This window comes from Pecten maximus, chromosome 7, assembly GCF_902652985.1.
Source record: "Pecten maximus chromosome 7, xPecMax1.1, whole genome shotgun sequence".
NCBI lineage: Eukaryota > Metazoa > Mollusca > Bivalvia > Pectinida > Pectinidae > Pecten > Pecten maximus.
Genome location: NC_047021.1, coordinates 44,899,128 through 44,926,291, shown reverse-complemented (window position 1 = coordinate 44,926,291; position 27,164 = coordinate 44,899,128). Strand labels below are relative to the sequence as shown.

Genomic DNA, 27,164 nt, shown 5'->3' with positions numbered 1-27,164 from the left:
ATTATATTTTCTATCAAGAACACAAGTTAATTAGCTTAGGTGTTCTTTGGTATGAAGAGGGGACATCTAGAATATGTCCATAGACCATAGATTTTATGTATGATGGGAACATCTAGAATATGTCCATAGATTTTAACCTTTGACCTTTCTTTATATGTAGAATATGTCCATAGAATGTAACATTTGACCTTTCTTTGTATGATGGGATCATCAAGAATATGTCCATAGATTGTAATCTTTGACATTTCTTTGTATGATGGGAACATCTAGAATATGTCCATAGATTTTAACCTTTGACCTTTCTTTGTATGATGGGAACATCTAGACTATGTCCATAGATAGATTTTAACCTTTGACCTTTCTTTGCATGATGGGAACAGCTAGAATATGTCCATAGATTTTAACCAATGACCTTTCTTTGTATGATGGGAACATCTAAAATATGTCCATAGATTTTAACCTTTGACCTTTCTTTGTATGATGGGAACATTTAGAGTATGTCCATAGATTTTAACCTTTGACCTTTCTTTGTATGATGGGAACAGCTAGAATATGTCCATAGATAGATTTTAACCTTTGACCTTTCTTTGTATGATGGGAACATCTAAAATATGTCCATAGATTGTAACCTTTGACCTTTCCTTGTATGATGGGAACATCTAAAATATGTCCATAGATTGTAACCTTTGATCTTTCCTTGTATGATGGGAACATCTAGACTATGTCCATAGATTGTAACCTTTGATCTTTCTTTGTATGACGGGAACATCTAGAATATGTCCATAGATTTTATCCCTGGACTATAAAATCAAGAATGTATCCTTACGTTCATGAGATGTTTCAGAGATTATTATTTTATCCTTCCATTACTTCTCAAGAACCCAAATAACAAACTTCCACTGCCAAAATCAACGATAGCCGCCTGTCGGCTCTTTTGCTTTCCTGGTCAGGCGCAATGTTAAATGGGCACAGCTAGGGACCAATAAGGGCACCCTCACCTGTGAAGCTTGTACTTCTCAAGGAACTTAAACTGTCAAATCAAAGATGGCCACCTGGAGACCATTTTTGTTTTCTGGATTAGCCTCAAAATCAACTGGATCGACATATAACTTATAGGGACCAAGGGGAACAAACATATAAAGATTCAGAAAAATTTTCTCAAGAAGAAACAGCGATAACAAGGATTGATTAATATCTAAGCGATCATTTCCTTCTTTAATCAGAACCTTCGAAAGTGTACCCCTTTTTTTCAAGCCTCCTTTTAATCTTGATCATCAAAGCAAGTTAAAGGCTAAAAAATTACATCAGATATCCTTATATAATTCAACATGATGGTTTGTTGGGGAATATTATCAAATTACCACCTTTTTTCCAATCTTTGAGCATCTTAGGGATTAGACCATCTTCGCTAGCCAAGGCTTCTGATTACATTACACTCCACGAACCCTTGGCAGATATAGGCGTCAGTTCTGGCCCTCTAGCGGTGATTCGAAATTACCACCCTTCACGCATGAAATTTTCGACCAATCAAAACAAGCGTTACCGATTTACTTCATCGGTGATGTTTACAAACACACATCGAGGTTTGGTGTCATTTCGATGAGATATGTGATCAATGACTTATATGAATTGATCAAACACTGCGAATGTTCCCCCAAAGATTGTGATTTTTGTATTTAGGTAAAATACCATGACATAGTCGGCAATGTATAGCTCTGTACTGGGTGCCGCATTTTTTGTTTACTGCGAAACCAAGCCAGAATGTAAAACGCGATTTGATTGGGTGCCCTGGGATTCCAGGGCGCGACGGTTTGAACACGACTATATCCGCCAAGGGTTCGTGGAGTGTAACGTAATCAGAAGCCTTAGCTAGCGAAGATGGGATTAGACATAATGTAATATGCTAATTAAGTGTGATAGAAGTATGCCATATTTATCCACAAATAAGTTTCTTGCCCTAAAATAAACAAAGTTTGTATTTAAGTTGGGATTGGGGTCATTTGTGAACAACTTTGAGCATATTATTTCAAAATTAAAAATTCTGTAAAAATGAAATAATTTGTTGGCATGGGCTTATTTGAGGATAAATATGGTATGTACAAAATAATATCACTTACTTTTCTGATGGCGTTGTATGCTGTAAATTTCTTGACTTCTTCCGTAATTGTTCTGCTGAACTTGTCTGCCCACATCCTTACTCTGGAAAATAGAGTCAAAATTTAAAATCACAATGAACCTCGAACCTTTCTCTTTATCCTGAATCATAACATAATCTCAAAAATTCTAATAACTTATTTCTTATAGCTTTCGTTTGGGTCAATTTCTAAATGAACGACATTTTCAATTTCTCTTAATTAACTTCTTAATTTGTGGCCATAAAAGCTTTCAGTGGAATTGAAAAGAAGTTAATTTTTTGAAGATATGAAAACATTTGCTGACTATTTCTAAATGAAAGAAAAACTTCTTAGTTTGTGGTAATGGTTAATGAAAAGAAGTTAATTTTTGAAGATGTAATGAAAATGTTTGCCAACTAATGTATGACCTTGCTAGTAGGTCAAGGTCATACAAGGTTGATATAGCTCTCCAGCCTAGCATATTATACAGACCTAATATCATGACCTTGACCTCTTGGAACAGTGGACACTTGTGAGTTGGTTAAAAAGAAACTGAGGTTTTTATTAATTATTTGTCAAATAAAAATAAAATAAAAATGATGATGATGATGGTGGTGGTGGTGGATGATGATGATGATGATGATGATGATGATGATGATTAAAAGTACATAAACCCGTTGCAGGTGTATAATTTTACAAGACATTCACCTTTTAGTTTCGTGCTAGATATAATTTCTCTTTGAATTGGTATAGAGCGTTATTTAACTCCGAAGCCTCCAGCTTCGATCCCTAGAGTAAAGGCATGTACCAGACTCTCTCTCATTTTACAAATGATGTCTGTGCAGCCCTCCCTGTACTGACGGAGACAATTAATTTGAAAACATGAAGTTCGTAGTGTGTCAGTGCTTAACATATATAATCACATTCACTCTCTCACTAACAGGAGTCTCGGTCTAGTTTCATAGAATGGCGAAAACTCGGAAACTGGTTTGATATCGAAAGTTACAGCATTTCACTTTTATTCTTTTTTTTTCAGCTAAGACTGAATAAAATCCAAAATGGCTATCTCACACCATTCTTTAATAAAATACATCGGATCGTAGCCAGTGAGCGACCTCCACGGTGTAAAAAACATAGATAGCAGTACGTAAATTTGGTTATAAAGGATCCTCAGACATGATAGTCTACGTTTTCTGATACTAAATGTCCTTTATTGCCATCGCAGTAATTCTGGCAATGTATGGTTGCCATAGCAATGATCACGACCAATAACATCATCGAACACAGAAGCGGTTATATGTAGGTGATCCTAGCAGTGTGTGTGATTACACCGGTTTTCGTATACACTGTATTCTCGATATAAATCCATTATTTTGTGTTTTCAAATTTGTAACTAATGAATATTGATTTTTGTTAATGGATATCATCAAAGAACTTCAGTTAACCTCTATTAACCTTTTACATCTGCCAGGTGGATGAAAATAAAGCATATATATCCGTAAAATTATATGTAGCCGTAATATGCCTCGGGAAATGTAAATATAACATCTGAGCTCTGAATAAAATTTTAACTACCTGTGCTGTACAAACTGAGGAAACAAATAATGACATTTTAATTACTGTTGACCTAAATTTTTATTTCAATACCAAAAACACGAATTTAAGTCCTTTTCAAGGCAACAAAATACTGAAGCTCAAGGGCTTTTCATATCTATGGGACTATATGCACTGTGTTTATAGTTCTAGACAGTTCTACAAATGCTACTGCTGCTGGGCGTTTGCATGGCCACGTCCGACATATTGAAAAACTCGGAAGATTAAGCCAGATGCAATTTTACCCTGATGGATGCTGTCAAGATATGCAAATCACTTTGGTCAGTCACACAATAGAGGATATAGATATTTGTGGGGTCCGACAAGCCTACAGGAGGACAGTGTCTAGAGCACTTATAGTGTCAAACACTTGTAGACAAACAAATTCTGACAAAACTCTGAAAATTCGCAATAAAGATGTTAAAGAATTAGATTTTAAATCATTGGAACCTGAAATTTCTTTTAAATAATTATTATATGTCTGATATCGTCACCTTAAGCATGGATTTTTTTCATATTCAGGAATAAATTATTTTCATCGAGGTCCAATTCATTTGAGAAGATTTGTTAGACCTTCATCATGCTTTTGACATAATATCAATACTCTGTGCCTTTTACATATATACAGGAGATGTCTTAGAGATATTAACACATTTGATCCCGTTGACCTAGACATATTAGTCCAAGGTCAAATTGTACATTAGAAACTAAACATTACAGAATCATATTGCCAAGTCATCAATCTGAGCCTCCTGATAATCGAAAAGAAGCCCTTAAAATAAAAATGTTCCATGACTGTGAAAGGATGACAGACAATTGCATTAAGACATAAGTTCACTTAATTGTTGCCCCAAACGCGAGCTGAAAATACTTTTAAAATAACTTGTCCTCCAAAAGGTAAGCTAAAAACACTTTAAAATCACTTGTCCTTCCAAAGGAAAGCTAAAAATACTTTAAAATCACTTGTCCTTCCAAAGGAAAGCTAAAAATACTTTAAAATCACTTGTCCTTCCAAAGGAAAGCTAAAAATACTTTAAAATCACTTGTCCTCCCAAAGGTAAGCTAAAAACACTTTAAAATCACTTGTCCTTCCAAAGGTAAGCTAAAAACACTTTAAAATCACTTGTCCTTCCAAAGGAAAGCTAAAAATACTTTAAAATCACTTGTCCTCCCAAAGGTAAGCTAAAAATACTTTAAAATCACTTGTCCTCCCAAAGGTAAGCTAAAAACACTTTAAAATCACTTGTCCTCCCAAACATAAGCTAAAATACTTCAGGTTCAATTTGATATGCTGTGAGGTTTATATACCAACTAGAAAATGCCCCCGCTGTCACTTAACAAACCGAAACACTGTTTGGTAAGGATCGCATCAGCAGTTCCTGAGATTAGCTTGTAACATTGCATCAGGACAGGATGGGACAGGACTCGATGCAACACGACAGGACGGACATAGGTAAACACTATTTATCAATGATTCCTATTCTTACCATGGCAACCTTGTTACACCTGTACTTAAAGTACAACTTAAAGTTAAGTTAGGGGAGGGGGAGGGGGAGGGGGCATAATAATTAGTTCTTGAACAAGTTCCTCATTGGGACCAATCTGATCATAATGGGGTTTTTTGGTTTTTTATAATTCTTTTATTTTTTGACGATTTTTCACATATTAAACAATATAATAGACATATATGACAAAGGCAAAAACATATACACACATACTCTCACACTTACATGCTGTGTCATCATCATCATCATCAGCAGCAGCAGCAGCAGTAGATCATAATGATTTTAATTTGTCCTTTTGCAGTTTAGGTCTAGAGTTATGATATTGGACCAGTAGCATGATGCTGGGATGAAGGAATATCATTTTTATGCAAATGAACTACCTCATTCTACTTTCTAGGTCACAGCTTGGAGTCAAATATCTTAATTCTTTAGAGTTTAAAAGCAAACATCATCCATCATTGTAAGATGACTGATAACGCCCATTGACCTCATGTTTGGTATTTTTTACAAAAAACTTAATCGACATTATCCCATAACATACCTGTTTAACCATATAACACAGCTATGTTGTAGATATCATAAGGTAGATATGTCATAAAAGTTAATTGTGACAACATCATTAAGTTATTGTGTTACATTAACTTTATATCGTCACATGATTGTCTTTGAACAGAAACACATTAAATGCAGATCGTCGAAATTCGCCTTCCAAGAAATTAATTTGATTGTTTTCAGTTTCAATCTCATAAATATGGTCGAGTTAAGATAAACAGAATATTATACTCATGACTTATGTCCTATGGAATTTTTAAAGTCAGTAATTTGATATGCCAACAGTGGTGTATGATTAAGGCTGCTGATTACCATATTTTATCTGCAAATTAACCCCCTTCTTCATATCTACAGAATCATCATTTTTGAAATAATAAAATAATATGCTCTTTCTTAAATTTTTAAAATACTAATCACTTAAGGAAGGAGGTTATTTAAGGATAAATATAACTCTTACACAAGGGGGAGGGGGGGGGGGAATTATTTTAGGATAAATATGTAACGTAACTTTTTCACAAGAGGAGGGGGCTTATTTTAGGATAAATATGTAAAGTAACTTTTACACAAGAAGAGGGGGCTTATTTTAGGATAAATATGTGATGTAACTCTACACAAGGGGAGGGGGCTTATTTTAGGATAAATATGTGATGTAACTTTTACACAAGAGGAGGGGGCTTATTTTAGGATAAATATGTAAAGTAACTTTTACACAAGAAGAGGGGGCTTATTTTAGGATAAATATGTGATGTAACTCTACACAAGGGGAGGGGGCTTATTTTAGGATAAATATGTGATGTAACTTTTACACAAGAGTAGGGGGCTTATTTTAGAATAAATATGTAACGTAACTTTTACACAAGAAGAGGGGGCTTATTTTAGGATAAGTATGTAACGTAACTTTTACACAATCGGAGGGGTCTTATTTTAGGATAAATATGTGATGTAAATCTATACAAGGGGAAGGGGCTTATTTTAGGATAAATATGTGATGTAATTTATACAAGGGGAAGGGGCTTATTTTAGGATAAATATGTAACATTACTTTTACACAAGGAGAAGGGAGCTTATTTTAGGATAAATATGTAACATTACTTTTACGCAAATGGAGGGAGCTTATTTTAGGATTAATACGACGCTTAGGTTTTACACAAGGGGAAAGACCTTATTTGAGGATAAATGTGGTATCAAACTTTTACACAAAAGGAGGGAACTTATTTGAGGATAAATACAGTACTAATGTATGTGGTACATATGTTATACTAAACTTTTACACAGGGGAAAGGGCTTTTTTTAGAATAGATACGGCACTTTACATTTACACAAGGGAAATGACTAATTTGAAGATGAATAATGGTACTTGCAAATGGGTGGAAGCTAGCTAGCTCTCCTTAAATATTAGATTAAGTTTGTTCCCTGTTCACACATAACATCAACTTTGGTTGCCATGGAAACTCAAATCTCTGGGTATTTGGATTTTGGAATTAAGCCATATTGGGAATTAATTAGATACTTTTTCTCACTTTAAAAGTAATTAGAACAAATGTTCTATTTCATGCTGCTGATTTCAACAACAACCAGAATCCTTGTCAACTCCAGGATTAAATTACACAAATCTAAATACATGTAGAAATAACAAGTGATTTAATGAAATAATATTTTTAACGATTTCATTTTTTACTAATTAAGATTCACATTTAATTTTAATTATTTTATCTTTCATTCTTGATTCAAGTTTTAGGTTCGTATTGTTGTGACTGCATGCTCATCCAAATGCAATTCTAGATTTTTTCTTTGAAATGATGCAGAAATAACTCTTGGATAATGACTGGATTTTGACCAAATTTGGTCTTAATTAAAGACCAATGAGTGAATGAGACTCATTGTTGTACAAATTTATGGTACCGCACAGCATACTATTATTTAGATCTCAATACGAGCAATACAGTCTTATTTTTAGAATCTGCCTTAATCACACACAAAAAGACGGAGAATTTGAATAATTGTCCTGCTAAACCAATGTGTGAGCCTGTGTGATTACCCAAAACAGCTATAAAATTGTCATTTTTATTATATATATCCACATCGTAAAATTTCTTAATACCTACGAATTCAAAATATCAACATCATTTGTGTCTGCAGTAATGTTTAAAAAAACATCTCGAAATCACTTCTGCAAATCGGCTTTTCCTGAGCAATAAAGGCTCCAGTTCCGTGGGAATCGTTGACACCTGTGACGGAAAAATTGTCTGTTGGTGAGAGAGTGCCACGATCCAGACACACTTGTGGACAGGTAAGCACATAAAACCAACCCGGAGATCGGGGTATTACAAATTACATCACGTATTGATAAGGCGTACAAGATGAAACTTCGACAAATCATCATGTTTCATCGAAGCAATAGACTCGAAAACAAGTAAAGCCGATGTTTTAGATCTAATTTGTGTGAAGCCTTGAGGGGGTCGGTCGCTCTAAAATCAAATAAATATACAGAGCTGGGAGCCGTTTTGAAGTGCACACTTAGAAGACGATGTTAACTGCTACCCTCATCACACCGAAATTAATTGCTGAAATTAAATGTTTTCAAAGAGATGCGCCATCAACACCAGAGAGCGCAGTAAGGGAATGTCAGGCGGCGATGTCAACACCAGCTTAGGTTAGCGGGAGGAAAGGCTTTCATATACTGGCAGTTTTATTACTTGATTTAGGTTTTTAGATTCTTTAAGCTGACTGTCAAACAAAATACAGCACAGAAGTCAAGTGGTTACCTCTCAATCTGAATCTAAGGCACTACTGGAGATCAGAATCTGTTTTCCCGGGGGGAGATCAGAATCTGTTTTCCCGGGGGGAGATCAGAATCTGTTTTCCCGGGGGGAGATCAGAATCTGTTTTCCCGGGGGGAGATCAGAATCTGTTTTCCCGGGGGGAGACTCAGAATCTGTTTTCCCGGGGGGAGATCAGAATCTGTTTTCCCGGGGGGAGATCAGAATCTGTTTTCCCGGGGGGAGACTCAGAATTGCCCCTGACCCCCAACCATCTTCACTTCTGACCCCTCCAATTTGGATAAAGCCAGAAGACACAAAAAAAAATAGATCCCTGACTCAGTGTTTTATAAACTGGGGTCTCAAATAGATCCTTGACTCAATGTTTTATAAACTGGGGTCTCAAATAGATCTCTGACTCAATGTTTTATAAACAGGGGTCTCAAACAGATCCTTGACTCAATGTTTTATAAACAGGGGTCTCAAACAGATCCCTGACTCAATGTTTTATAAACTGGGGTCTCAAATAGATCCCTGACTCAGAGTTTCATAAACAGGGATCTCAAATAGATCCCTGACTCATTGTTTTATAAACAGGGATCTCAAAATATATAAATTTGTTCATCAATCATCATCAGTAATAGGTAATAAGATGTCATATTGTTTACCTTACTACTGAAGCAGCAAGTTGATGCAAAAAAATGACATTACTCTGTAAAACCTTATATAAGAATATTTTATCAAAGTTATACAGAACAAGAGGTCTCCGGGGTATCTCGGTTCCCACCATCAAAAGATCTTTCTATTGTATTGTCTATATGAGATTGAAATTCTCTGTAAATTTCTTCTGACTTTAAACATATTTCATTTTCCTGAAGTGGCAGAAGGCTGGCATTATACAACTAATGAAGCCTTTGTTTTAAAAACAATAATTCAACAACAGATGATGATATGGACTGACGATTACTTTCCTCCAATAATTGTCTGTTATGCTGACATGTGGTATTTACGAAATGTGTCTGTACTCTTCGTTTTTTGATTAGTCCCAAAATTGAACACGCACATTACAAAGACACACAAAAAAATCTATAAACAGCTTTCCAAAATTTTAAAGGTCTACAGAGAAATAAAAATGAACATCTACTGCCAATGGTTTTGGAGTGGCAGTTTGTTTTCGAATCTGTCTCAAAACTTATCATGCACTAGTTTAGGAACCAAGTGAACCTACAAATGAGATTTGAGAAAAATCCCTGAAGTACTTTCTGAGAAATTAGTCATAACTGGTGTCATTTGTCTAATCTAAGATGAATGCTTAATGGATATCTAAATATTATATATGGCTTCTTCATGCATTTGTAGCAAACTTCACCCATGTCATCAATTTTGTTTTGGCATCAGTCAAAAAATTGAACATGCAAAACTTTATGATTTGGGCTAGCTGAAGAGAGAACTTATACACATGAAATTTGAGAAATTATCCTTCTTATACTTTGGCCGCGGTGGCCGAGTGGTTAAGGTGTCCCGACACTTTATCACTAGCCCTCCAACTCTGGGTTGCGAGTTCGAAACCTACGTGGGGCAGTTGCCAGGTACTGACCGTAGGCCGATGGTTTTTCTCCGGGTACTCCGGCTTTCCTCCACCTCCAAAATCTGGCACGTCCTTAAATGACCCTGACTGTTAATAGGACGTTAAACAAAACAAAACAAACCAAACCAAAATACTTCACAAGATATAATAGGTAATAACTACAATTAATATCTATATATATATATATATATATATGAAGAACAGCCCACAGTTAGACAAAAGGTAATTGAACTGTGAGCCCACCATCTGATAACAATTGGCCGGAAATTCAGATAAGCGATGCAGGCAGGCCCTATGGACCTTTTCCTTAATTTTTTTTTTTTTTTTGTTATAAAAAAAAGCAAACCCTTATGTTCATGTGACCACAAATAAAACAATAGAAAACTGTATTCTGTATAGTGTCTTATATTACATCTGGGCGAGGAGGAACTCTCCAATAAAAGAAACCCTACTATACACTTTATGAGATAGCTCGAGAACTTGTCAGATTAATATCCCTCCCTCATACATAAGAAAATCGGTCTGTTATATGCCAACAACGGATCTATTCTTCTACCACATTTAATACGCAATATCTATGAGAAATCAGGCCATAAAGAAAATTGTTTCTGGATTTTTTTTGAGTCATAATGCATTCTAGTCAAGTCACATTTGAGTCTGCTAGCAATGAAAATGAATTTATTATTGATTTTGTAGTGTGCCTGGCTCCTCTACTACATCTTCCGTTATAACGGAGTTCCTGTGACACGGTGCTTTTCTCCTCCTCCATCCAAACCCTTGCTGGTTAGATCTTGTGGAATCTCACAGTTTGGATATCTATCATTATCGATCAAATCTCAAATCTCAATATAAATGGACAAAAGCTAGCGAGGATATATATCATATAGGTGTGGGGAATGGCCAATTCTTGGATAAGAATAGAAATATATGGGTGTTGTCTAAATTGTGGGAGTGCAAAGCAATATTTCTATTCTGGAACCATTTCAATGTAATACGTACCTCAGCAAGGATATATACACTGAAACCTCCCACAAAGTAAACTTTATTTTACAAAAATTGCGAAAAGAAAAAAAAAATCTTGTTTTATTCATTTTTAATATCCTGGATGTAAAAGCATTTAAAGTGATTCCTTTTTATTGTGCAAGGGAAAACCTGAATGATCATGCAGGCAGGCAACCCCCACATCTTTTTGACAGTGTATCCAGAAAAACCCAAATGGTCGGGTAGGTGACCCTGCACATTTTTGTCAGTGTATCGAGGGAAAACCCAAATGGTCGGGCAGGCGACCCCCACACATTTTGACGGTGTATCCAGGGAAAACCCAAATGGTCAGACAGTTAGGTGACCCCCACACCTTTTTGACGGTGAATCTAGGCAAAACCCATATGGTCAGGGCTAGGTGACCCCCACATCTTTTCAAATGTAATCAGAGAAATTATGAACCCCATGCAGGCCTCTAGGTGAAAGACGAGAGTGTTACCATATCTATCTGCAAATAAGCTCCTGCCCGAAAATGAGCCAACTTCTTCATTTTCACAGAATCATCAATTTTAACATAATCAGCTTAAAATAGTTCACAAATAAACTCCTATAGTCTTTCATACTAACATTTACCTCAAGGAGAGGGGGTTTATTTAAGAATAAATACGGTAGTAGGTTTTTACACTATGGGAAGGGGGCTTATTTCAACAACCCCTAAGCATTGCCTAAAATTAAAGGGTCTGCCTGCAGAACTTGGTCGACTTTCGGACAGGTCTATTTTACATCAGTGTTTGCAGTCCTCTGGGGATTTTTTTGTGTGTTAGCCGTAAAACCTATAAGAAAAAGATAGCCATCATGGGTATTGCAAGCTAAGACGTCTTCCCTACAAAGTAGGCCATTCAGGAGATTACAGTAACCTTGGTACAAATATGTTCCTTGATTGTGTCTGGTCTTAAATAAGAAAGATCATCCACGATGTCCATCCAAAATTCTGCTTGACAAAAATATTTTCAACTTTTTATAAGAAATGCTATGGATCGATTCTAAATTAAATAGTAACATCTACTACAGGGATCTAATATTGACATTTTGTCCTCAATTCAGTATCGCAATTAGATACAGCATGATGGAGCCAGTATCATGCTACGTACCGATTAGAAGGCCCTGGGACATTAACTCATGTTTTGTTTAAATCTGACAGAAGTATTACATGATTATTATTTTATATACATTAATAAAGAGTGAAATAAGTAGGAGTATCTGCCATTATTTGGGCCCAGGTGACCATGTATTGACATATGAGGGTCTCCGTAAATCAACATCAGGATCCCGAATATTGACATTTTAATATATATATACACGTATATAAATTTTTTTTTTCAAATAACAATAACTCCATCAAATACATATTTTACAACATCATGATTATAACTATCTTATTAGCATGGTTATCAGTGAATCACGTTTTTACAAAATGTGGGTTGACAAAATTTGACACACTATATGCAGCAAACCAGTTAAACTTTCACACTTTTCTATATATCTGTTTATGTCCCCTTTTTCTTGAGACAACATCAGCCATTTTACCAGTAGTTATGATTTTATTACATTCAAATCGAATTATTTTTCTAAAAAAAAATTTGGCATTATTTCTAGTTAAGTTTTCTACTTTCCTGGCTCCATCAAAAATAGCAAGCTTAGCATTGCAGTCATCGCTAAAACATCTTAAGCAGTTATATACTTACTGTACATGTGGAAATTTACGCAAGGGAGAAATTTACGCTAATTTCGTGGATCCCTTTTAATCACAAAAATTTCTCCCATGTGTATTATTTTGATATTAATTTGAGTAAGCTCGAACTACGAACGAAGGTGGGTCAATCGCGAAAATTACCCCCGCACGTATATAGTTTACGTATCGAAATCGAAAAATTAAACCCTCGCGAAAATAACCACTTTTACAGAACATGGTAGCACCCTACAATAGTTTCTGTCAACCATAATGGTGTATGCCAACATCAAACACCCTGTTTATTATCACTGTGTCAATAACTGAACAACTTAATTTGAAATTATTTAAAGACTGTACCTATATATATATATATACATGTAAAATCAATTAAATTTTTTTCGATTTTTTGGAATTTTTATATGCATATAAGCGGGGGTCGGTGTTTAAGGTGATGCAAATACACAGGATTAAAATACATTAAAGATAAAGAAGAAAAAATCGGGACCTGAGAAATTTATGCAAATAAGCGGTCTATTCAAATAAGTGATATATAAATAAGTGGGTTCCTCTGTATATAAACGCCTCATGCAATATCAAATATTTTGTAAGTTTCGTGCTATGGATTATAAGGACCCTTATTGATAAACATTGACCCTATTTTGACCTATATTGACCCTATTTTGACCCTATACTGACCCTATTTTCAGTTATGTCCACCCTATTTTACCCTATTTTTGATGGCTCTGTACCCTACAGCCCACGTCTTTGAGATATACTCCCTTGAGTAGGGGTGTAATAAATGAATTGAATTCAAATCAGCAGTTATCTCTGTAAAAATTATACACTTTTGACAGATGATAACGATGATCGATACATTAGGACGGGAATAGCAGATAGGGCAAACACCATGACGGAACTTAACTGGAGGCAGTCCACATGGAAAACTCCCGAGCACTCTAGGCACATGCCAGGCACATCAGTGTCATCTATGTTTTTGTCACACACAGAGCAGATTTGTCTTGTACATTTCTGTAATCATAATTGTCAACTTTGAATGCTATCTTTTCTCATAGGGATTTTTTATACTGTTTTTCCTTGAATTTTTCATCCTTTCCTCATTTCCGTTGTTCTCTTCGTTTGTTTTCCAGCTCCATCTTCTTTTATTCACATTATAGTGTCTGGTTCTTGCTGTGCCTGTGATGTATTTAGGACTCTTGCCATACTGTTAGATCGCCTCCTTGATCCGTCCTTGTCTGTCCTTGTCCGTCCTTGTCCATCCTTGATTGTCCTTGTCTGTCCTTGTCTGTCCATGTCTGTCCTTGTCCGTCCTTGATTGTCCTTGTCCCTCCTTATCCTAGCTTACTTGTCCCTCTTGTCTCTCCTTGTCTGCCCTTGTCCTCACTTGTCCCTCCTTGTCTGTCCTTGTCTGTCCTTGTCCCTCCTTGTCTTTCCTTGTCTGTCCTTGTCTGTCCTTGTCTGTCCTTGTACTTACTTGTCTGTCCTTGTCTGTCCTTGTCTGTCCTTGTCTGTCCTTGTCTGTCCTTGTACTTACTTGTCTTTCCTTGTCTGTCCTTGTCTGTCCTTGTCTGTCCTTGTACTTACTTGTCTGTCCTTGTCTGTCCTTGTCTTTCCTTGGCCTTATTTGTCTGTCCTTGTCTTTACTTGTCTGTCCTTGGCCTTATTTGTCTGTCCTTGTCTGTCCTTGTCTGTCCTTTTCCTTACTAGTCCTTCATGGATCAATGGATGTTGTTTTTGTATTTCTAGCTTTGCCTTTTCGTCTCTAAGTTTCAGACCACAGACTAAACACTGTATTTTATTGTATCTCTTTGTTCTCTGCTAAGCTATACGTACCTTCTCTTTTTTTGTGGTGTGAGAGCCAACTCAACTGGGGGACATTTAGCTGCAGACTACAATGAATTTAATTCAAATGAATTCTCCTTGTCCAAGGATCCAGATAAAATCTCATCCTTGTCGATGTAAAAATTCAGTATAGAGAAATGCGGTTACACAAAATCAGGTACAATTGTATTAGCAGAAGTCTCAGCTGTTAGTGTTGACTTGTGAACAAAAGTAGAGGATGCATCTGTATCAGACGTATGTTTGACTGGCATGTCTGACAAGCCTGAGGCATCAACAAGGGCCAGACCATCAGAAGTAATGGGCTTTACGGTAAAGTTTGCAACACCTGGATCAGTTTCAACAAACGCACTACTAAGCAGTAGGCTTTTCTCTGTTGCATTTGGGTCAAATGGATATATACAGCTTCTCTGGAACCTATTTCCAATCACTGACATCATAAAATTATGTTTGAATATGATATTGAAAACCTGGCTGAAGTTTTTCTTTAACACCCAAATGTTAGACTTGAGCATTTTTGCATAATTTACTAGTTTTGTAGCCTCTGTCTTCATTGGCTTGTACACAGCTACATCAAGAGTTTGAGTCTTACTGGGTTTACCAGCACAAGATCGTAGCAAGAAAAGAGGATGTTCTTTCACTGCAAGACTGTTTTGAACAATTGAAAATAAGTTGCTTAATTTGTCCATAGGGTCATAATAAAATATTTTCCTTTCTTGGATAAAGTTTTTGAAACAAGCATGCTGGGTATTGCTAAAGCTGTAGCAATAATGGCCCCACTAAGAATAGCAGCAGTCAGTGACCTTGACCTTGACATTAAAACCCTGAAACTCGAAATTGATCAGTAGCTACTCACACTGAAGTTACATACTAACTTTCACCAACATATCTTGAAGCATGGCTGAGAAAAGTGTGGAGAATTGAGTGGATGGACTGATAAACAGACAGACAGCTGACGGATGGGGAGGAAACCTATAGTCACCCTGGTTTAACTGGTAGCTAGGGACTTAAATATCCTAAACCAATATCATAGCTAGATGTCATTCTTTGTTTAGAACACTTATAAATGCAAAATGACTTTTTCCAATTATTTGGGTGGAATGTTCCTTCAACCAATTCCTTTAATATTTTGTATAAATAGATGTCTTTGTCCTATATTTCTAATTCAAGGTCACACTGAGGTTAACATTGTTAACACTGAAATGACTTCCTCTAATTACACAAAAGCCCTAGAATCATGATATTTGCTTTCTGGGATGAAGCTCAATAACATCTGCCAAATAAACATTTGACTTTGGGTAGAGAGTAAACTTTGTTATCAGCCTCTGGCGTGGTTCAATACAACGAGGAATTTTTTCCTTAAATCCGACAATACTTTTCAATGGAAAAAATTTAATCTAAGAAATTTCCTTCAGTTAATCAGAAATGTTGATGAAGCTGGGCTGGATGAAGACTGTTTGTTATCATCAGCAAGCGAATTCCCACACCGCCAGTTTCCGGTGTCTGGGAATCTCTGATTTATGTAGTATACTTATTCCGATTCTTCTTAAGAACAATTGATAGAAGCTTCTTTCTATTGTTAATTGTAGTTGAGGTCTTAGAGGTGCCGATACCATCATAATGTTTAATTTGTCTTAAAATAAAGTCATAAATTTCTGGGTATTTTGGGAAACATTAGGACAATTAGTTCCAAAATCGATGGCAACTGTGACAAGAAACAACCTAGATTAATTACGTAGAACTCACCGGCCCAACGATTGTCAAATATTTATAGTCGTATGGCGGTAGGTTCTCCTCCCACTGTCATCACTTCAAATTGCCCTTTGTCCATCCTAAGATTATTATAACTTTGAGAACTTGAAAAGAAGAAATATTGATATAATAATTATGCATGATATGTATCACCTGTCTCGCTCTGTCAGAATTAATGATTAATTTAAGCTAACTCCAAAATCTCCTAAGATTGATTTATTTTTTTCCAAAAACAACCAGACATGAATGTGCATATGTATTTTTAATATGATTTATTTTTCAATATTGCATTGCAAAACCAATAGAAAGTTTTTCAAAATCACTCATTCTCAAACTTTACCTAAAGATGCCATCTAAACCAATAATCAGCTGCCTTCCTGTAAAGTGAAAAGAAAATGAATCTGATATATTACAGACCTTCTTCTATTACAAATAACTTGTAAGTCAACTGGTTTTCAAGACTTTGTAATCTTTCTCAAAATCAAAGTTTTAACTCCAAAATACACACAAACACACAGAAAAAAAATTAAATGATCTTTAGGTGTGTGATGTAAATTGTAACTTGATATATTTCAGGTTTGGTTGGAAGAACACTTTAAATATGACTTTTTAAGAAAATGAGCTTTTAACAAAACTTCAATTTCTGGATGAAAATCCCTGAATGAAGGCTGCACAGTGATCAGATGTCCACTATGTGGACTAACAATATATCAAGTTTGGTTAAATTTGGATTTACACTTTTTGTGAAACGGATCTAAAGTAAAGTGAAATGTTGAGGACAACGATGACACGCAGCCATCTCCACTGTTAAAGGAGCACCATAGTCTTAATGCTTCTTCACTTAGCAGCAGGTGAGACAAAAATTCTATAGGTGGTAAAATTCTGAGCATCATCTAATATTCCATGGTGTGATCCAAGGTTACAAACATTCTGTAAGCGGTGTGTACTCTGTAAAATTCTGAGCATCGTGTCATATTCCATGGTGTGATCCAAGGTTACAAACATTCTTTGAGTGCTCTGTAAAATTATGAGCATCATCTTATACTCCATGGTGTGATCCATGGTTACAAGATTATGAGCATCGTGCCATATTCCATGGTGTGATCCAAGTTGCAAACATCATGTAAGCGGTGTGTACTCTGTAAAATTCTGAGCATCTTGTCATAGTGTACTCTGTAAAATTCTGAGCATCTTGTCATAGTGTACTCTGTAAAATTCTGAGCATCTTGTCATAGTGTACTCTGTAAAATTCTGAGCATCGTGTCATAGTGTACTCTGTAAAATTCTGAGCATCCTGTCACATTCCAAGGTGTGATCTTGAGGTCCTATATGTATAGTACAGCCAGCCAATAAGAACCATCTATGTTTAGTCATATGGAGTATAATAAAAGTCTGGAAATATTCTTAGCATAAATGTCCTCTGTCTGGGGAATAATATTAACTGTGTGATGATTACAACATTGCTAAGCTCAGTATTTGCTGGTCCAAAGTTTTATATTCCCTGGTGTGATATAACAACACAATTGCAGGTGCATTTGGTTGTAAAATGGCAATTTAGTCAGGTCGGTTTATTTATTTACTTTTTATTTTATTTTTTTTATTTTTAAAGACATTTTTATTACATAGATACACATAGACTATAAGCATGGTTTGTCTATCATCTATTTCATTGTTATCTCTTTCATTGTCTTTTATCATTCTCATCGTAATTGGCACCAACGATTCTCATATTAACTCCACTTCCTCTTCCTCCTCCTCGTCATCATCTCATCATCTCATCATCATCATCATCATCATCCTCGTCATCATCATCTCATCATCATCATCATCATCATCATCATCATCAATAATACATTATCATCATCATCATCATCATCAATAAAACATCATCATCATCATCATCTCAATACCTCTTCTTATTTTATTTTTTAACGTCACAAAATGTTTCATAAAATTATAGTGTGATATTTCTTACAGACTATTCAAACAATGATATATTAATTAATTAACAAATATCAATATTTTCAAGGGACTACTAGTTGTATTATCATCTATAGATAATTTTATCAAATTTGTGCACTTTCACCAATTTGACCTTCATCGGTGTGCAAACTTTTCTAAACATGTTGGCCGTCCCAAGAATTCCCCTTCCTTGAGGGCCTCTTTATGGTGTGTGAGCTCTCAATAAAATTGTTTTTCCTTGAAACATGGTATGCTTCATAATCATGAGATGTGGTTGTGTTTTCCTGATCATGAGCGACATTTTGATTCAATAAATTTTGAAAAAGTTATTGCCCTTTGTTAATGTCAGCATTTTAATCTTGTCAGTGATCTTCTCTCTCCAGTTCCATTAACCAAACTCTTTGAAGCCTTGATAGGCTTTATAATCATGACATGTAGTCGGGTTTTTCTGAGTGGCTTTTTGATTCAAAATTTTTTTGAGTTATAGCTCTTTAATTATTTCAGTATTTTAATCGTGTTCAGAGATCTGATTTGATTTTGTTTTAAACAGATCTTTGTAAAACTTTGTTACCATGACTTTTATGGTTTGGAAGCTGTATTTTGACAGAGCAATTCTTTTTGTTAAATGTCCATACTTTACGTTTTGATACAAGAATCTATACTACCATCAGACAGACCTAGCTCTCGCCACGCTGCAGTTCTCTGTTGATATGAGTGATTTTGAGCATATATCGATAGGAGTTTATAGAAGCATCTCTCTTGAACATTCGTATCAAATTTTCTTGTCAGTATATATCATGACCAAATATTGTCACGGTCTCTTAAATGGAACACCTTCTAAGGATCCAGAGTAATGCATTGTTTGCAGATCACGTTATGATAATCATTATTAATAAAAAAAAAATTGAAATTAAAACTGTATAATATTGTTTTGTGAAAACCAGTGTCATACATTAACAACAAAATGAAGTATGGTTTCACAATTGGTTGAAAATATGTCATCTTCAATTGACGTAAATACAGTAAATTTTAGAATTGGTCACAAATACAGATCGATTATATAGTATGAAAATGTTAAATCAATGTGTCTGCTCGCTGTAGTTCATTCGGAATCGCTGTTTCAAAAAGTAAACATATTTCAACTTTAAAGGCAGCAAACTGCGTAAATTCCACACAATGGCTAAATTATCGGAAACAAAACCACTGCTTCAGATTTATCTACTGGTTTAGTTTTAAGATACTATTTCTTGATAAATCCACAAGCCTAATTTTTCCCAAACTTTGTAACGTGGAAAATAATCCGCCTGATACAAAAACACTATTATATTTTGATAATAATAAGTCATTTCTACACTGCACTCCTAGAATAACCCTCACACCTCCTTACAGGACAGCAAGCTCTGTTTACTCAGAGAAAATGACACAACAAGGTATTGACGGAATTATGGCTCATCGTTTAGATGGCCGAATATTTATTTAAACATATTTTAAAAAGAATTACCAAACTTTTTAGATATCATTTTTTATGAGTAAAGGTGCGGCCTATAAATTAAGCGCCACGAGACATCGTAAAAGTGAAACGTTATGATGATGCCGCCACCCTTGCTGGCCTTTCCCCAACATATATAATAAAGAACAATATTTTAAATATGAAATCAAAAAGTCAAGATTACTAAATAAAAGACAATAAGCAATAATTAATGGACATATAAATCTGCATACTTCTAACCATCATTACACCACAACTCTTAAGTGCATACAGTTAACAAAATTCTTATAGCAATGTAGAACACGTACTTGTCACCATAGTTCTATGATTACTCTAGCTATCGTGTATCACTATATAAAGCATATGGTCAAAACTACTGTCGCATTTCAAATGTTTGAAATCCTAATTTTTCAGCTAAGACATATAGTCACTTAACACTATTATATTTTGATAATAAGTCATTTTTTAAATAGAATGTACAAATGGATTCCAGTAACATAGCATTTAATGAGCATGTCTCAGATCTAGCAATACCTTTAGACCTTCAAGGGGTTAGAAAACATTTGGTAATAAGAGTACCGCAGGCGGATCGACAATGTACGCCTGTCGCATGCAATATATGGTGTTACGTACATCTTGCATGAAAATGCGATTCACATCACTTTAAAGAGTGGCTACTTGACATGCTATTAATCCCACCTTTCACTACAAAGTCAATATTTAATTTTCTAACAATTTGAGAAAAACAAGTAATCCCAAGTTTCCAAGTTATTAACCCTTTTATACCCCCACTGACCATATTGGACTTCAAATGATAAATGAAAATGGTAGAGTCCATTAAAGTTACTTAGGTGTGAAAGGGTTAAACAGGGCCACTTGATATCTGATTGTAAAGCCTACCAAGTTTCAAAGAAACTGATAGAAAACCGTAGAAGGAGAATTCTCTGGACAAGATTCAAATATTAGAAATAAACAAAGGGCAATTACTTCTGCAAAAATACCATTCTAAAAGTGTTATACTGGGCCAGTAGCAAGCAGGCATGAAGGGCTAGCATTCTTAATTCATTCAAGGTCACAGAGGGTCAAATTGCATGGTTAAAATCTTTAAACAACTTTTGTTCAAAAATGGAAGACTCCAGGGTTACATAGTCCAGCAGCTTGCTGGAATGAAGGGCTACCAAAATTGTTCAACTGAATGACCTTGACATACTTTTAAGGCCACTGGAAGTCAAATTTGTTGAAATCTTTTAGCAAATTCTGCAAAGATGAAAATGTTCAAGGTTACATTGTCCAGCAGCATGCTGGTATAAAGGGTTAGCAACCAAGTTTGTTCAAAAGATTGAATGACCTTCACAAATCTCCAGGTTAAGAGAGGCAAATTTGTTTATAAACTGGTATTAAAACATCTTCTCAGTATAACCAACTGAGGCCCAATTGGCTAATATTTGCCCAGTAATTTGCTACGATGAACAACTTAAATTTGTTCAAATGAATGACTTTGACCTCTTTTCAAGGTTATTACGGTAACACAAGTTAGAATCTGTAACAAGTACATTTAAACAGCAATATATATTTTTGTTATGAGGCTAAAACAAAGATGAAACAAGGATTTATAATCCTAAAATGGCTGATTTATGTTTTCTTAAAACTCTCTCTCTCTCTCTCTCTCTCTCTCTTACATAATTGAACACATTTTATCCAAAACCAAAGAATAAAAATGCTAAGATTCGTGACCAGCTTAAAACTATATTGAACTTGGGCCATTATGATAATACAGTTATCATCATTAAATTTCGGCCATAAATATACAATATATACATATCTGTGATCACCTACTAGGTCTCGAGACCAATGCACATTACCACTGATATTTTACTTTCCTTTTCTTTATATTCTCCACTTTAACCAAACTGACTGGAAAATAAAAATGCTATCTACACTTTATCTCCCCCACAAATGTCTGCATGCAACCAAAATTCATTTATTGACCCCAGGAGTCGACCCTATTGCAGGAAAGACAATCCCAGGGGATGGGCAATACAATACCTTAATATTTATGAGATAAACATGAGTACCAACTAGGGTTCCCTTCTGTATCAATTTTACAACATTTGCCAATAAAATATCGATTAAAAGCAATTGTTGCATTTGAGATGAGTCATAACTAATTTAACATATTTTGTGGTCATGGAATAAGTTTATACACTTTCTGACTATCTGCCAACTAGTATTAATTAAAAAATATCGAGTTCTCATTACAATGTTGAATTAATTCATTTTTTCTATTCTGCTATTATACTTTTTATCTCACTGGACCCAAGGGACCAGGGATAAGTGAGATTTTGCTTTTCATAGCACTGAGTCTGTTGTTCATCATTCAAATTTTTCTTCATTAAAACACGACTTGTTACAGGTGCATTCAATCATTGCAAAGGTTAACCAATGACAGCAGCTAGTTTCAGAAGCTAATTAGGATATAAAGTCAGAATGCCAAATTAAAATACAAGATATGTGAAGTTGAAACCAATTCCAAAAGTAACCCCAGTAAGTTTAGTTTTATGTCTAATAGTTAAATCCAAAATAACATGAAATGGCCTAGATTCAATACTCAGCTCATGATATTCAGGGCCAGTAATATAGGTAAATAGCTAAAAAGTTTGTTCAAATGAACGACCTTGACCTACTTTCAATGCCAACATGGGTCAAATGTGTTAAAAAGACAGTCAACTTCTGAATATCTAAACAGGCCATGATATTTTGACAAAAGTATGCTTTTTAGAATGAATGAATATTAATTGACCTGTTTTATAAGGAATAGACCCAATAGCCTCAAATGAAGGTTTTTTTCAATCTTTTTGGGTTTTTTCTCCCATTCAGAGATATATTGATATCATAATCAAATTTGGTCTGCAGCATCAATGGGTAAATATAGGAAGAAAAAGGCAGATGGGCACTGGGAATAAGAAGAGAAACAGACAGATGGTCAAGGCATAAAAGGAGAAACAGACAGATGAGAGGGGCATAACAGGAGAAACAGACAGATGGGCGGGGCATAATAGGAGAAACAGACAGATGGGCGGGCATAACAGGAGAAACAGACAGATGGGCGGGCATAACAGGAGAAACAGACAGATGGGCGGGGCATAATAGGAGAAACAGGCAGATGGGCGGGCATAACAGGAGAAACAGACAGATGGGAGGGGCATAACAGGAGAAACAGACAGATGGGCGGGAATAACAGGAGAAACAGACAGATGGGCAGGGCATAACAGGAGAAACAGACAGATGGTCAAGGCATAACAGGAGAAACAGACAGATGGGCGGGGCATAACAGGAGAAACAGACAGATGAGCGGGGCATAACAGGAGAAATAGACAGATGGGCAGGGCATAACAGGAGAAACAGGCAGATGAGCGGGGCATAACAGGAGAAACAGGCAGATGGGCGGGGTATAACAGGAGAAACAGGCAGATAGGCGGGGTATAACAGGAGAAACAGGCAGATAGGCGGGGCATAACAGGAGAAACAGGTAGATGGGCGGGGCATAATAGGAGAAACAGGCAGATGGGCGGGCATAACAGGAGAAACAAAAGTCTTTAAAAGTTCTTTTGTTTGGATCAAGTGATTTTGATAAAAAAAATTGTCTACATGCCATCCATGGGGGAAAAACATCCTTGGAAGGATTATACAGAAGATGGAAGTAAATAAGTCTCCTCATGAAATATTCATTGATACCATATCATGAATAAAAACATGATACAGCTGTTCCACCCCTAAGGACTCATCAGAGATGCTTGGGCCCAAAAAGTGCAGAAATCGAGAAAGGGAGATAGGAAAATTAGCATAAACACGCTACAGAAGGGCTGATATAGTGACTTCATAACTGAATCAGTTTGATGAAAATTTAAATATTGGATAGTTTTGAATAAAAATCAAATACATATGTAAATTCGTAAAACAGTATCAATGCTGCTTAATTTCCATAAGAATTTGGACATGCTGGGTTACTGCAAATATAGTTACAGTATATTTCAGCAAGGGGAAAATTTACCCAAAATACGAAAAAGGCTATTCAGCTGAGAAAATTCTCCCGAAGTGTATTATTAATTTGTGATGTATGTGATATTTACTGAACAGGTGAAAAATAAAAGTATTCTAAGAAATAACCCCCTGGTCACACATAAATAGTTCTACCTTTCAAAATCTTGAAAATAAACATCCCCCCCAAAATAACCACACTCAAGCCATTGTGTAAATGTGCTGACTGTTGGAGATATATATGTTATATTCCACTAGCCTTCCAGTCTTTTGATTGGTCAAAAATTCAAATTTGACCCGAACTGCAATTGTTATTACCATCATCATCAAATGACGTTACATCACCAGGTCCCGCCGTCACTTTTATACCTTATTTGCATACGTGAAATGAGACTTGGCCACATTTCCGTTTGATTCAAGCTGATATCATTGTGGTAGAAACATGTCACACGTACGACTCGTGATTTTTGGATATGGAATTTATTTTAGACTCAGGAGTTATCTTTTAAAAGTTACAAAAGACACAAGCATTATAAGACACTTGTTAAAGCTCATGTCTGTTCGTACTTCGTTCTTTTTTTCATTGAGTGTTTCTTCTATTCTACAGTCAGTTCTTGCCATCATCCTTACTGGTAACTTGAATCACTCACTTTCCAACTTTATAAGACCACATTATACAAGATTTCCCAAAGGAGTAAGAACATATTCTGTGTTGGGGGTCACCTGAGAGAAGCTCAATGATCTTCTCTATCTCCATGTCATTCATCTGATAACATTTTAACTTTTTCTTCCCAAATCCCCTGCAACCAATTTTAGCGAATTGTTTTTGCAGAAACCTATAACCACGTCTAAAGGTCAATCATGGCCAAAGGTCAATTGTTTTTTTTTGCTTCAGTTCCCACAATCTTTATAAACAAAAAAATTACTGTAATAAATTATACAACTCTTGACATTTGGCATTTTTAAAAGGGCATGCTGCATGGTTCTAAGAATTTGAAGGTCTACACTACCTGGATACAAAATATGAACTCTGCTGATCTTACATATAACCATTTCACAATCACAGGAGTTGACTTATGTTAAAGACAATCTGTACAACGTCAGACCTATTTTTATCAGACTTTGGAAGAAGGAAAATGATTAAGTATGATCACAGATCATGAATATTACGTAAAACCTTAACTTTTACTTTTGCTGGGTTTATAGAACTGTATATATATATAGTTATACCCTACACTTCAACACCCATTTGAGTCTGGGTTTCTTGAGTTCTAAACATTGTCAAACAGCCCTTCAGTATACCGAAGTGTCCTTCACAGCACACATATAGTTATACCCTCCACTCCCCCACACACAATAGTCAGGGTATCTTGAGCTGTAAGCATTGTCAAACAGCCCTCTCATATACTGAAGTGTTCTTAACAGCTTACATAGTTATATCTTACACTCCCCCGCCCACAATAGTCAGGGTATCTTGAGCTGTAATTATCATTGTCAAACAGCCCTCTCATATACTGAAGTGTCTTTAACAGCTTACATAGTTATATCTTACACTCCCCCGCCCACAATAGTCAGAGTTTCTTGAACTGTATACATTGGAAAACAGCCCTCTCATATACTGAAGTGTCCTTTGAGCACACATAGCTATACCTTCAACTTCAACACCCACATTCATAAATGATGGATGTGATTATGAAGCAATTCAACTCTGACTATTGTGTTTACAGTTGTATAAACACATACATTTGCTTACAAAGAATGACTCTGAGAAAATTGGTTATTAAGAAGAAGATTTTAACATATCTGACCAAGGAGAGGTCCTGAAAGTAGGTCAAAGACATTCATATGAACAAAATTGTATTTTTCTATATTAATGCATGCCTGTATCCCAATGCATTCATACTACCGTAAATACAATTCACACCATGCCGTTCTGAATCACCAGATTTATCATAATTAACACAAGTTATTTAGTCTGAAGATATTCTATTTAGTTTTAAGACAAGATATTTAGTTTTAAGACATGTAATTTTGTTTTAAGACAAGATGTTAAGCTTTAAGACAATTTGCTTAGTCTTAAAACATGTTTTTCAGTTTTAAAACAATTCATTTAGTTTTTTAAGACAATTTATCTAGTTTGAAGACATGCTATTTAAATTTAAGACAATTCATTTAGTCTTAGACATTTTTAAAGACATGATAATAAGTTTTAAGACAATGTATTTAGTCTTAAAACATATTATTTAGTTTTAAGACAATGTTATCTAAGTCTTAAGACAAGTTATTTAGTTTTAAGATGTTATTTCTGCATTGATATCAAATTTTTTTAGTTTCATCAGGGTATGAAAAAAAAATTGTTTGCAAACAAATTTTTTTTCATTTAAGCATTGATGTCATTTTTTTTTAGTTTCATCGGGGTATGAAACTAAAAATAATTGACATCAACGCTTATAATTAATTTTTGAAAATGATTTTCTAATTTGAAACATGTTTTATTTACAATTTTACTGGTTTTTAATGGGATTCTTTTTCTCAAATCAATACGCAATGTCAATTGTCGTATTGTGACGTCACATTTTTCGCGCCATTCTCGGAATTTCTTTCATGACCAATCAGATTTGAGTATTTACCATGAAAACAAAGAAAAATTAATTATACCCCTATGAAACTAAAAAATAATTGATATCAACGCTTATAATTAATTTCTGAAAATAATTTTCTAATTTAAAACATGTTTTATGTACAATTTTACTTGTTTTATATGGGATTCTTTTTCTCAAATCAATACGCAACGTCAATTGTCGTATTGCGTCTTTCATAGTGGTATGAAAAAAAATTTCAACCAATCAGTAAGCCGCATTCTGCGTACAAACGATGGAAAATATTCAGTTTCTTTTAATACATGTTATTTAGTTTTAAGACAATTTATTTAATCTTAAGACATATATTTAGTTTTAAAATAACTTATTTAGATTTAAAACATATTGATCATTTACAAGCTGAGTAACTAAAGCACACCAGGTATCTATGATAACCAAACAAATAGCTAAATTAATAAGTTTAATATGACAACTAATAATCACATCAAATTTTGTTCAAATAATATTCAAACTTTAATTCTACAGTATGTTGTTTGAAATAAATTTGGCTGACAATTATAATTAGAAAAACAGATCTATTACACCAGGATTACCAGTATGGATGTTCTCTGTTTGTAGTGATTACCAGTATGGCTGTACTCT

The 27,164-nt window shown here is 35.0% G+C and overlaps 1 protein-coding gene across 2 annotated transcripts in view; it reads right to left on the bottom strand.

Annotated features, from left to right (window-relative positions):
- The window catches only part of LOC117330961 (voltage-dependent calcium channel subunit alpha-2/delta-3-like), a 179,604-nt gene that overhangs the window by 111,139 nt on the left and 41,301 nt on the right, over window positions 1–27,164 (bottom strand). For both annotated transcript variants that reach the window (XM_033889543.1, XM_033889545.1), the window contains exon 2: window positions 2,118–2,199. In XM_033889543.1, the coding sequence (XP_033745434.1) occupies window positions 2,118–2,199 (82 nt within the window). The remainder of the gene's footprint in view (window positions 1–2,117; window positions 2,200–27,164) is intronic.